Source organism: Sinocyclocheilus grahami, unplaced genomic scaffold (assembly GCF_001515645.1).
Source record: "Sinocyclocheilus grahami isolate Dianchi unplaced genomic scaffold, SAMN03320097.WGS_v1.1 scaffold1578.1, whole genome shotgun sequence".
In the NCBI taxonomy this organism is placed as follows: Eukaryota; Metazoa; Chordata; class Actinopteri; order Cypriniformes; family Cyprinidae; genus Sinocyclocheilus; species Sinocyclocheilus grahami.
The window spans coordinates 6,111-20,032 of NW_015506757.1; the positions used below are offsets into that span (position 1 = coordinate 6,111).

The 13,922-nt window shown below is 40.7% G+C and overlaps 1 protein-coding gene across 1 annotated transcript in view; it reads left to right on the forward strand.

Annotated features, from left to right (window-relative positions):
• LOC107571295 (5-hydroxytryptamine receptor 3A-like) overlaps positions 1-13,922 on the forward strand; it is a 33,198-nt gene that overhangs the window by 5,046 nt on the left and 14,230 nt on the right. The window contains exons 2-6 of the mRNA XM_016257613.1: positions 4,542-4,711; positions 4,820-4,864; positions 5,003-5,112; positions 11,336-11,508; positions 11,615-11,781. Of these exons, the coding sequence (XP_016113099.1) occupies positions 4,542-4,711; positions 4,820-4,864; positions 5,003-5,112; positions 11,336-11,508; positions 11,615-11,781 (665 nt within the window). The remainder of the gene's footprint in view (positions 1-4,541; positions 4,712-4,819; positions 4,865-5,002; positions 5,113-11,335; positions 11,509-11,614; positions 11,782-13,922) is intronic.

Consider the following 13,922-nt stretch of genomic DNA (forward strand, 5'->3'; position numbering starts at 1 on the left):
TTTTTTACACTACCATTGAGAAATGTTAACCAAACTATGTTACAGACTTTATATTAAGACCCTAAAGAATCATATGAACTTGTGGAAAATGGGCATCCTATGACCCCTTTAAGAGTGGAGGTCTCAGCATAACGACTCCCTAAAGCAGGGGTGCCCAAACTCGGTCCTGGATGGCCGATGTCCTGCAGAGTTTAGATCCAACCCCAATTAGACACACCTGAACCAGCTAATCAAGCTCTTACTAGGCATACTATAAACTTCCTGGCAGGTGTGTTGCGGCAAGTTGGAGCTAAACTCTGCAGGACATCGGCCCTCCAGTAAAATTGAACACAACAGAAGTTAGCATGAACACCTCAAAACACATACCTCAGTACATACAGTAAAATATGTTATAAAATATAATCAAACACTTACTTGTCGAGAGTGACGTCTCCCCCATCCAAAAACATCTCCTCCGCTATCGAGTCAACCGATGAAACATCGCTCTCTTCTTCAGTAATATCATCCTCCGACCCATCACTGTCACGCCGAGTGCATTGCTCCACAACTTTTTCAAGTGAAAAGTTTGTTTTCATCATTCTCTTCGCCATTTTTCACCTGTCAAACTCTCTCCAAGTTCCAACTCTCTCTAAACTGTCTTTGAGCACGGACGAATGCGTCACTGTCACTTTGCGCACGGACACACGAGTCACTGTCATACTTTGCGCACGGAGCTATGTGTTGACAGGTTGAACCGTCCCGCTAAAGCTGCATATTAATTTAATTGGATCAGATAAGACCGTCATTTGCAAACTCTGATGCAACTGGATCGACCTACTGTCAATTAAATAGAGGGCGGCACCATCCTTCATCCTGGGCTCTCTTTGGCTATCGCTGCCTGTTGAAACCTCTTAGATGCAGCTATTGGTTCAAATGAGGTGTCAATCAAAAGGGAAGAGGTCAGCGGCCATTTTGACATCAATAAATCCATACTGTTTACATGTGAAAACAAGCTATACTTCAGAATGCGCAGAATATTTGATTGCTCTATCAGCTAATTTGAAATGATACTACTATGTTCCTTGGATGTTTATTGACATATAAATGTGTTATGGACTAAATATTTCACTGCATTGGATTGACTGGACCCTTTATAGTGTAACTACACCATTTTTGTTGGAATGTTTTGGATCAGTGGACTATCAGGAGGCTTCATAGGTGAGTTCCTTCAGTTTTGTTATTGTTTATTTGGTTGTTGGTGGTCTGACAAAGACATTGATTGTACCTGCTGTGTTGATTGTATCTTAAAATGCATCGTCTGAATCACAAGAATCTCAGCTTTCCAAAGATATGTGACATGTTCAGCTTTTTGTTTATTTGAGTTTTTGTATTTCACGACTTTAACCTCTAACACACGCAGTGTACTGCCGACACCAGTAGTGTACATACTAACCATGCTCCTAACTGCCGAACAGAGCTCTAGGGAGCAAGCACTCAGCATAACAACCATCTAAATCGAGGGGAGTGCAATCATCCACCCTTATGGGTCAGCGTACTCAGTACAAAGACCCTCAAGTGAGGGGAGTAATCGAAAGCTCGACCTGAAGAGCGACTAATCAAGGAGGCCCACAAGAGCCTAACAACCTAAAACAGCCACAGAGCTCTGTTGAGAGATTACTAGGAACTGTGATCTAAGCATAGTGACCCTTAAAGGGAGGGGTGCTACCAGGCTCAAGAACAGCTGATCAGGGAGGTTCACAGAGAGCCTTACAACCAGAAATAATTGCAAAACAAAAAACTCTCTAGGCGAGAGGAGCAGAAACCATTGCTCAACCTAAATACATGTACCTTGGCTGAGAGGATGAGGAGGCTCAGAGGAGGCTCAAACAAGAGTCTAACAACTCAAAAGACTTGCTATTACACCAATTCAGGAGCCACCTTCACCAATAATGTAGATATCAGAGGTTTTCGGCATTTGAACTACAATCAATATCTCACATTATACACAGTTCCTATTCTGTAAAATAAATAGAAACAAAAAGGAATTCTGAAAGAGAAAGCACTCCCCATCAGATTCCTTTCATGCCCCGCCTACAATCCCCGTGATCGGTCTGACTAACTGCCTCGGCAGCCACGAGACCCGAAACGTGGGTGAAAGGTGCTCAGTTCTCAAAGAGAATCAAGCATACAAGGCATTCTCAACGCGATCACATCTCGCAGAGTGGCTATATCTCCTTCGAGAGCCAAAAAACACACTGTTCAAACACTAAGTTCCCTCAAGAATCAGGCAAGAACAGAAACCTCCGCGAATGGATTGCATTAAGCTTGTTCAACTCCTTCGAGATGCGAACACGCTTGTGCAAACGCTGACAAAAACTCGAGTACAGACCTCTGCTCTAGTACTTCTGCGAATGCAAACAGTGAGCGCATCCTTCTCTCTCGTGAGTCAAATGCATGTGCTTCCGTACGCAAGGTTTGAAGACAAAGGAGAGGATGACATATTCCACAGGTGCTCTTTTATACCCGCAGTCGCTTTATTGTTTACGTCATAGGCTGCTGCCTGCCAAAGTCAAGTTCATTGTCGTTTTTTTTTATTCATGCTTCATGACACCGGTCACGCTGAAGGCGTTCCCCTAGTGCCCTCTAAAGGACGCAGCGTTGAGTTCCCTTTCAAAAGGAAACATTATATTTCACACACTTTAAGCTATTTTATTTTTCAAATGTAATCGGATTAGTCCAACGAATCGAATCGTTCAGTTTGTAATGCGTACTGAACTGAAAGCCTCGTACCGAAGGGTTCAATATGAATACGTATATATATATATATATATATATATGTATGTCACAACTTGCCCGCCACCTCCTCCTGTGGAGTCAGAAGCATCTGAGGTCCCATCGTGCCATCCACATCCCGGGAGTGTTCAATCGGGCAGCCGACGAGCTGTCTCGAGTAGCACTTCCAGGAGAGAGGAGACTCAACCCCCAGGCAGTTCAGCTGATCTGGAGACGGTTCGGAGTTGCTCCGGTAGACCTGTTTGCAGCGTCCATGTGGCCGCGATTGCTGCGTATCACGACCCCGTGGAAGGGAAATCGGTAGGGAGGCATGATTTGGTCATCAGGTTCCTTAGGGGGGCGAGAAGGTTAAATCCTCCCCGCCCCCCTCTATACCCTCTTGGGTATATATTTTTAATATATAAAAATATTATAATATTTAATTTAATATATAATATATTTTTACAGCTCCTCTCTCAGGAGCTCTGCTGAGAACAGGTCGATTTTCGCCTGTCTAATTAATATGTCAAAAAGGCTTGCATTTGCAGCGCACACTTCTTATCAGAAAAAGGTTCAATAAAGTATTTTCTTTTGTTGTTATGGGCGCGTCTCAGATTTCTTGCCATATGTCTATGTTTCTTGCATCTCACGACTACAGTGGGGGAAAAAAGTATTTAGTTAGCCACCAATTGTGCAAGTTCTCCCACTTAAAAAGATGAGAGAGGCCTGTAATTTTCATCATAGGTATACCTCAACTATGAGAGACAAAATGAGAAAAAAAATCCAGAAAATTACATTGTAGGAGTTTTAAAGAATTTATTTGCAAATTATGGTGGAAAATAAGTATTTGGTCAATAACAAAATTTCATCTCAATACTTTGTTATATACCCTTTGTTGGCAATGACAGAGGTCAAACGTTTTCTGTAAGTCTTCACACACTGTTGCTGGTATTTTGGCCCATTCCTCCATGCAGATCTCCTCTAGAGCAGTAATGTTTTGGGGCTGTCGCTGGGCAACACGGATTTTCAACTCCCTCCAACAATACCAAAGTTAATTTGACCTAATATGGCTTATTTTCTTAGTTCAACCAAATAAATAATCTATTTATTTAAATTGGAAATAATTATTTTATTTCAAATGTTTCAGTTATGTTTTGATCGACAACTTTTTAATTCCCATTAAAATTCATTTCTAAACTCAAAAAAATAATTCAGTGGATTTGTAAATGTCAATAATAAATAACTATGCTACCTTAATACAATCTCTGAGTCAATGCAAAAAGATACCTCAAAAAATTAAGTTAAGTTAAATGAACATAAACTTTGGTACTGAAAACTTCATCTTACTTTCATAAAGTTTTTCAATTTAACTTTGATTTATCTATTTTCAATAACGCAGTTGAGTGAAAAAATAAATAAATAAATAAATACAGTGAACTTTGGTACTGAAAACTTAAAGTACACAGGTTCACCTTATTTTCATAAATATATTCCAAATAAACTTTATAAAGTTTGAGCTTATAAGCTCAAAGAACTTTAAATGTGTTGAATCAGTGCAAAAAACCCAAAAAACAAGAAAGAACAAAACCTCAAAAAGTTAAATTGTGAACCGTTTTTTTCCCCCTCTTTTTCTTCTTTCCTTTCCTTTCCTTTTTTTCTACAGTAAGTTACCCATTAGGACTTTTAGTACAATGAAGTAAAAAAATGTTTGATTGAATTGATTCTCTTTCATATTCGCCGTGTTCTTTGTAAATATATTCTGGTATGTTAAACAAAGTCTCATTGCACAGGGTGGGTGTCTGATGCTAAAAACTGCAATGATACAGAAAATGCTGCAGCTTATGACGCACTTTTTGAACATCTTGGCTTGGACAAGAATGACAATCAAAAGCGGCCCTTGTATTATGGGGATGCTACCCATGTTTTTGTGGAACTATATGTGACCTCTATCATAGATGTGGTGAGTTCAACATGATTTACCTTCTCATTCGGGTCGTTATGGAATATCAAACAGTAGTTTCATCAACACTCTTTTTTTAATTAATTATTTATTTATTTTTATCTACAGAATGAAAAAGCCCAAAGCCTCACGATACAGGTCAAAATGATAACTGTAAGTCTTTTAAAACACTATTTCACTTTTATTTCACAAAGTTTGAATCATTTTACAAAACTTCATGCGTTATAAGAGTTCATATTTGATTTTTAAGCATCTTGTTCTTGTAATCACTGTGAACTTATAACTTTGCAGGCTTGGATAAATATAAAGATGGATTGGAACAGCCATGAATTTTGTGGAATGAATACATTTTCAGCCCGGAAAGACATGGTTTGGACTCCAGACATTGTTATAGCAGAAAGGTATACAAATGACTTTGACAAAACTAGTTGTTTTATTTTAGGCATTTTTTTGCCACTTTTTTTTAACAATCACTAGGGCTTATTTCTCAATAATTGGGTGAGCACAGTGAACACAACAGCAGTCTTAAGGGTTAAACTGTGAATAATTTTTCATTGCTTTGGCACAAAATACATTCAATCACTACCTCTTTGAAATTAAATGATTACAGGCCAATTTGCACATATTCACATACTTTTTCCAAAAACTGTTAAACTTAGGCTGAAACCCTAAAAGGAAACCCTACAAAACTGAATAAGACAGCAATTCTGAATAAGCAACAGTTCTGCAGTAATACCATATTGCAAATCTAAAAGATGAATTACTATAAAAACAACTTGATGTAGCCAAACCCCTACACAGCTGTTAGTCTCTCAAAATGCATTACATTACTGTAATGTAAACATGGACCATGTATGCAACATATATTGCAGTGAATTCTAATAGTGGAGAGATTACATTATACAGAAGAATACACTGTAACATTGAAGAAAACACTGTATAATGTTACATGTTGTTAGTGTATAATGTAACCTTGTCATTCAGGGGATTGTTTTATGAGTGACAGTGTGTTTTGCTTGTGTTATGGAAGAATGAATTGATTAGATACATGTATGAAGTTATGTTTAGTGCATTTTAAATGTGAAAATTACTGCTGTGCCTAGCTAAAAGTGAGTAAGGAGAACTGTGAAGATTTTTGAAAAAGTGACTTAAGTATTGAGGGGTACTAATGATTGTAAAAAACAAAATAATAAATAATAGTGATAATAATATGATAAACAAGATTTTATTTATAAAACTTATGAACATTTATCTGTTATTCTTGTCACACTGACAACTGTTTCAGTGTATTTAAATGCTTGAAATGACTGCAATTATTAAACATGTAAAAGCATTATACCATGTTTGTGAATGTTATTAATGAAGTTATGTCACGTATATAATGGAAGTGCTTATATACTGTAATAGAGTAGGCCATTTAGTAGGCCAAAACCCAGAAATTAGTTAGCATTTTAGCACATTGGTTGACGGTTGCTAGAGTGGCTAAATGGGACTACAAAGTTTGACATTAACCATTATCACACTGAACAGAAAAGCTCTCGCTTTCACAGTCTCGTGTTTATAATTGTGCTCTTGCAAACTGTTCTAACTGTGTCAAAGACACATCCTAGGATGTGCTGGAACACATCTTCAGTGATGTTTCTAAGGTCATCGGGTGTTTTGGGTCTTTCAACATCATACACCCTCGCCCAGGTGACCCTGCCAGGATTGATCAGACCCTTGCTTGTGTCCCAGCAGCACTGGCCCACGGATCACTCCTCTTATCTGGACAGCCATCATGCAGCCTCCATGTTGGACTTGATGGCTTTCCTCTTTGCAGTCCCAGTAATGCCAAGCAGTGTGTAATCCTTAGACAGTGACCAGCCAGCAAAGCCCCACTTTGGTTCGCAGCATGCCTTCTAGCCTGCCCTTCTGCACTTCTCCACCACCTCCTGATACTTGGACCTCTTCTGATCATTCACCTCTTCAACTTTGATGTCAACTTCATGACTTTGATGTCATACAACGGTTGGTCTGCGCAGCGGCGATTCATCTCGAACAAGCCTGGTGTGTTTGGCGCTGCTGCGCTAGTGTTGCTGGGAAAGATGAGACGCATTCAGTGGCATAAGACCTGGCTCTCTGGTGGCTCTCTAGCCCGTGGAACGGCAAACCGGTTCTTAGAAGGCTCGCCAGTCGAACCAACTCCGAGCTGGCAATAGCACTAGCTCTTAAATAAAACCTGGTTCATGCTGGTGGAAAAGGGGTATGCGATGGACTTCAGCACCTGATCATGCCACCAGCAGTAGCAGCCCTTCCCCAGGGCTGTTGGGCAGCTGTTTAAGATGTGCCCTCCCAGGGCTTAGATGACATGCTGGTGAATTACTCTTTCCCCAGATGTGAAGATTCGCTGGGCTACGAAGAATAGACCTCTTGGACCAAAAACTTGATCTGCTGGAGATCTGCCTGCTAAATCCCCTCCTCCGAGACTAGCTGGTGGTGGTCTAAATGGGCTTTATTATAGTGGGGTTGTGGGTTGGCACCTAACCCTGCCCAGCCTGTAGTTACCGTGCCCACCAAAGTCCTGTGTCTGAGCCAGGACTCAGCAATTTCCAGGCCTTCCCGTGTTCTCCACTTCCTGCATGTCTGCACTGTGATGCATGCCGATGCCACCCTTGAGTCCTTAGAGCCCCAATAGAGTAGCACCTCTCTGGTGCAAAAGACCTTGAACTTCTCTTCTAGGTTGCTGAATAGGAGCGATAGCTTATTTCTCCTTTCATAGAGTGCTGGTGCATGGCAGTCCCAACCACCTGTTGACGTGGTTACTTCATACACCAGAATAGGCCAGGAGACTCAAGGTACGATGCCATGTTGGTATATCCAGTCTTTAAATTGGCCAGACTTTTTGACTGTGGTGAGCCAAGATTCCAGCTTCCTGATAGTGGTTTGAATGGCCGTTGCATCTGTGAGGTTGCATTACAAAGAAAACACAGATAATAAAAAATAAAGATATGTGAATAAAATACACGTGTGTATGTGTATATATGTATATATTATCGAAGTAGGGGAGAACATTTAACTGTTCATTAAGTAGATTGCCTGGGGAAAGAAACTTTTTTTGTGCCTGGCAGTCCAGGTGCTCAGTGCTCTGAGCCCTTTTTCTCACTCTGGATATATACAGTTCTTAAAGAGGGGGCAGGGGAGCATCAATAATCCTTTCTTCTGATATCTGATTTTGTAGCTGAGCCAAATCAGGCAGTTATTGAAGTGCACAAGACATACTCAATGACGGCTGAGTAGAATTGGGTGAGCAACTCCTGTGGCAGGTTGAACTTCCTCAGCTGGAAGAGGAAGTACAATCTCTGTTGGGCCATTTTAACAATGGAGTCAATGTGATTGTCCCACTTCAGGTTCTCAGAGATGCCCAGGAATCTGAATGACTATACTGCAGCCAAAGTGTTGTTCATGATGGTGAGTGGGGGGAGTGCTGGGGGGTTTCTCCTATCTCCACTGTTTTGCTCCAGGTTGTTAAGAGTGCACCTGACAGCCCGCTGCTCAACCTCACTTATATATGCAAACTTATCATCGTCTTGGATGAGGCCGATGATTGTAGTGTCACCTGCAAAGTTAATTGCAGTCATTGGTGTAGAGGGGGAAGAGCAGTGGGGAGAGAACGTATCCCTGAGGGGCACCAGTGCTAATGGTCTTTTTTCCCTTATAATTTCAAATGAGTATTCAACATTTTGTCATATATCAAACCATTATTTCTGCTTTTGTAACTGCAGGTTAAATGCATTCATGTCCTGCATTAAACAGTGTGTAAAAACATCTAAATGCCACTTCCGATGAGGCTTCTGTGTTTCCTCTGCATTGAAAAAATTAATTTTGCTGATACTGATTTAATTTGCCTGGTAACAGCCCAAATGTCTTATTATTCTAAATAACTGATTCCTTTAATTAAAAACAACTAGTTTGAGATTTATAGGCCTATCCCAGGGGTTTCAAGCTCAGTTCCTGGAGGGCAGAAGCCCTGCAGAGTTTAGTTCCAACCCTGCTCCAACACACATACCATGTAATTTTCAAATAAACCTAAATTATTAGATTAGCTGGATCAGATGTGTTTAATTAGGGTTATATCTAAACTGTGCAGGGCTGTAGCCCTCCAGAAACTGAGTTTGACACCCTTGGTCTATCCCATTTTTGCCTCCCTCCCACTATTAAAATGTAACCAATAATTCTTACTTTAAGAATTTAATTTTAAATGAGCTATTTTTACTTTCACTTCAGTAGATTTTTAGACTGGTACTTTTGCTTGTACTTAAGTAAAATTTCATTAATGTAATGGTACTTTTACTTGAGTAGAATATTTTCGTACTCTTTCCACCTCTGATGATATGCATCTTCTATTGTGGTGTAACAGTGGTCCAGTATATTATAGTCTCTTGTAGGACATGTAACATGCTGTATGTATTTTGGCAGTTCACTGGAGAGACTTGCTTTATTAAAGTCACCAAGAATGATTATAATAGAGTCCGGGTGTTGTTGTTCTGTGTCTGTGATCTCATCAGCCAGCCGTTGTAACGCTGCATTCACACACTCTTGCGGAGAAATGTAAACACGCTTGCACATCTTAAAATGCTTGAACAGCGCTGCTGCTCCGCTGACTACAATGTTCAGCAAAATGTCCAAGTAATCAAAAACCGGTAGAAGATTGTGTGATGTGTACTGCCGAATGTTCAGCAGTTCATCCCTGGTAAAACTTGTGAAAACAACAGACAGGAAAAACTAACAAAAAAATTAAAACAACTGGAGAGCCCCACAAACGAGGTGGCCATACCTCGGCCATCTTGGAGTAGATTACAATCCCACCAGGGTCAGAAATTAACTTTTCCATTAAGGGGCAATTTTTGCAATTTTCTGCTTTTTTGGGTAACGGCTTGTCATATATTCTGGCTCTGGTTTCACAGACAAACATGTCGGTCCATGATGTTAGTCTAGTCTAGCGCAAGTTATGCAAAAACTCCCATTATAATTCAATTCAATTCAATTCAAGTTTATTTGTATAGCGCTTTTCACGATACAAATCGTTGCAAAGCAACTTTACAGCAAATTAAGTTTCTACAATATTTAGTGGTTGTCACAGTGTTGGTTGTGGTGCCCTGGACTGGCCACTTGAGGGCGCTCTGTCTGTTCTATGTTGTATGTGTTAAACTCCATTTCCCATAGTCCCCTGCTTATTAATTCTGTTCTGATCAGTAGCACCTGTTATCATTTACTCATTATCCCAGCTATATATACCATGCTCACTCTGTCTGTCATTGCGATTTTGGTGGCATTTTTGCCATGCGCCCCCATTAATTTCCAACCCTGAATCCCACCAAACTTGAAGCGGAATTTGTCTACTACTTTCCCCCTTTTCAGCACCATGGATCTGGACTTGGCAGGCTTAAAACTTATCCTTGCCTGGTATATGACTTTTTCCAGGCCCTGGAGTATCCACAGTGAAATCCACCATGGGAGTTGGTACATCCAACAGAGCTCTGAGGGGCTTAGCACTTGCTCCCTTTTAGGCTAACTCAGGGTGTTGTGCGGGTAACAATCTACTTCCTCCTTGGAACAAGTTAGATGCCCACTTTGCTTCTGCTCCAAAAGCTGTTTTGTGAACCTGAAGTGACTGGCCATAAACGCGGCTTGTTTCCTTGCTCTTTCTCCACCTTCTGTCCCACTCTGTTCTGTTCTGTTCTGTTCTGTTCAGATGATGCCAATCCTTCCTAAAGCTATACCGGAGCTTGACTAGTGGTGGTTTCTCCTAAGTTTCAACCTTGAACTGTCTTGCCCAAAATGCAGAGCTCTTTGTATTTTGGTCTGCTAGTCTTGCACTCTTCAATGCCAAACCTCTCTGTTGCAAAATTGACAATGATGGTGGTCACCAGCTCAAGCCATTTATCTGCATCTCCCTTTGCTGTGGTGTTAATGATTCTTGCCACATCTTAGTTGAACTGGTGCCATGCTCTATACTGGTTTGCCGCAGGCCACTTGATCAGATGATTCTGAACTACTTTACCTGGAGCCAAAGAGTTTTGCGCTTGGAGTTTCTGGGCACTGTGGGGTGTCTCCAGGCTGGGCTCCTCTTGCGTCTCACCAGAAGTAATGTTGCACTGTGCTTATCTGCACCATGCATTGCATTTTGCCCTGATGGATTTTAAAGCCACATTCATTCTTTAGTCATTCATTCCTGCATCAAATGTAAGTTTAAAACTTAAAAGCTTAGTTTAAAACTTGTTTATGATTTCTCATTTAGGAATTAATAAGGCAATCCATGTAATATGCACATTGATATGGAGTAAAGGAGGGTTCACTTATCTTAGATGTTGATTTCAGATGCTTTCTGAAAGCGTGCTGCAAACTGCTACAGCAAACACTGGTCAAGTATTTGAATGTTGAGCAGCAGGCTCATTGGATGTTAATGCAACAGAAATCAAGCACCATGTAGATAACAATGTGATTACTAGTAGATTGAGTTAAGGACCTATCAGCTTAGAGTTTCATGACAGAGCTTTTTGTATTTCAGTAGTCTGTACAGGTTACTTTGATTTGTTTTGTGTACCTGTTGTCTCCAATCATCAATGTTTTGTTTTGTCCATTTAGCATCAAGACAGATTTTGGAACAAAGGAGTCTCCATATGTGCAGTTCTACAGTTATGCCTTTACAGTCTTGTCGGACATTTTAGTTCTGACTACAGCCTGTAAGATGGACCTGCACAAGTTTCCATTCGACATCCACAGCTGCAATCTGACGCTTCAATCTTCAGCATATTCAAGTACATCAGAAATCCATGAATCAGGGTTGACAAACAAACATGGTTACTTCTAATAAACTGTTTGAGATCATATAAATTAATATAATAATTGTGTCTGTTCCCACAGTTGAGGAGCTTAAAGTTCTAACATTTGCAGATTCAGAGTGGGTAACACACGAGTCGAAGCAGACCTTTCAGGCCCAGGGAGAGTGGGAGCTCCTCAGTATAAATATGGTTAAGTCTAATATTTCTGTGGGATATGAATGGGATATGAAGGATCAGCTGATATATCAGGTACAGTGCACAAGGTATGTAGTGTAAAACAATTTTAAATGTATAAATAAAATGGTAAAAACCACAACCAAATCATTGACCAAAGGGCTGGGTCGACAATATTGATGTAAAATGTTTTAATCAATCTTCATTTTGATAAATTGAGATGTCTTAGTCTGTGCTGTTTTCATATAATGCGTGAACAAACATTCACTAAACATTATTTGTAGTGAATTACATGTTCATTATAATTTTACTTATATATTTTAACCTTCTGTCTTCATTATTTAATGCATGGTTAAATAAACCTGCATTTTTTTTATTACAGCCACTGTTTACATGTTTATATTTTCAAACAACCTTTGAAAATGCCCCTTACACTCAACACACCCTTGCAAGTATTCTTATCTTTACAATATCTTACTATTTTATCTGGGGATGTGGCAAAGACTTAAGTTTAGCTTACCTGTCGAGAAAAAAACTCTGGCAACCCAGCCAGCAAACTCATGTGGGGCCCAGATGGGTGGCACCTGGGCTATCTAACTGGGACCCAACCAGTTTTGTCCTCAGTTTCCATGAGGGCCCCACATGAGTCAGCCCAGATTAATTAATGAAATGAAAACTGCTCAGTATGCATACAATGAAGTGCTAAAAATAAGACTGAAGCAGCATTGCAGTTCATTAGATAATTAAGTGATTAATCGAGTATTGATTGAGCATTGGTGACGAATGCCTGCTCAAGAAAAAAAGAGATGAGAAACACAACCACTATTGACTTCCAGCCACAGCCTGCAAAAAACTGCAAATAAAATACATTAAAGGGGTCATATGATGCGATTTAAATTTTTCCTTTCTCTTTGGAGTGTTACAAGCTCTTGGTGCATAAAGAAGACCTGTAAAGTTGCAAAGACTAAAGTCTCAAATCCAAAGAGATATTCTTTATAAAAGTTAAGAGTTAACCACGGCAAATTGCAGAGGCAAATTGATGTTTGTTCACATGTGTTACAATCGTGTAGTGCATATTATCAAAGATGTGATCTGAGAAAAGCGCTGATGCGTCGCTGATGCCTGTGAGATATTTAGCATGCTAAATATCTGGACCTGTCAGCAACTCAGAGTCCTGGGGGGTATTCCAGAAAGTAGGGTATTCTATCTAGTTGTATTGATATATATTAATTATAAAGCATGATTATAAAAAGGTAATGTTTATATATTTAATTCTAATATGTTTATTGTCATCTCACACATCATGGATCTACTGTAACGTAGCTGACAAGACGTGAGACGTGCGGATCCATAAGCAAGCTTTATTTAAAGCAGAGGAGGTCAGAAACACAGGCAGGGTCGAACAAGGGCAAACAGGTATATGGCGGGCAAGACACAAGAATAATCCTAGGGCTAGCGAAGTTCCATGAACGGCAAACAGAATCAAGAACGGCAAACAGAATCAAAAGGGGCAAGACTAAAGGGAGAAATCCAGGAAAACAGGCGAAGATCAAAACTGAGAAAACAGACAAGGCAAGGCAAAACTAGGCTAGGAGGCTAACCAGGGCTCTGTAGTGTAGCTATCAAACGATAAGTGCTAAACAATACTCGGCAGCGGGAAGGGATAAGAGTGAGTGTTAAATAGTGTGTGAGTGATATGAAACAGCTGGGTGCAATCAGTGCTGTGTGCAATTAGTGAACCAGCTGTGTGCAATCAGTGCTGTGTGCAATCAGTGCAATAAATGATGGTATATGTAGTTTAGGATGATATGCAACAGTGTGTAGTGCGAGAGTCAATGAAAATGGAAAGGGTGACCTCTGATGGCTAGTAGACGGAAGTTCATGGACCGGATTCGTGACAGAGCTCCCCCCCAAGGAGCGGCTTCCAGACGCCCAAAACACTTTACGATTCCGGAGGGCGGTGGAGTGGAGGTGGAACAGGGGGAGGGATGGAGGGCCAGGTCCACATGGAAGTAGAGAGACCGGGAACTGAGGCAGAACCAGCGGAGTAGAGAGCCAGGGCGAAGCCGACCGTACAGATGGAGCAGAGAACCACCAGAGCCAGACAGCAGACCACGGCGGAGCAGAGGACCACCAGAGCCAGACAGGCCACCACGGCGGAGCAAAAGGAACAGGGAACCAACCTGGGGAACCACACCGATCAGGAGACCATGGCA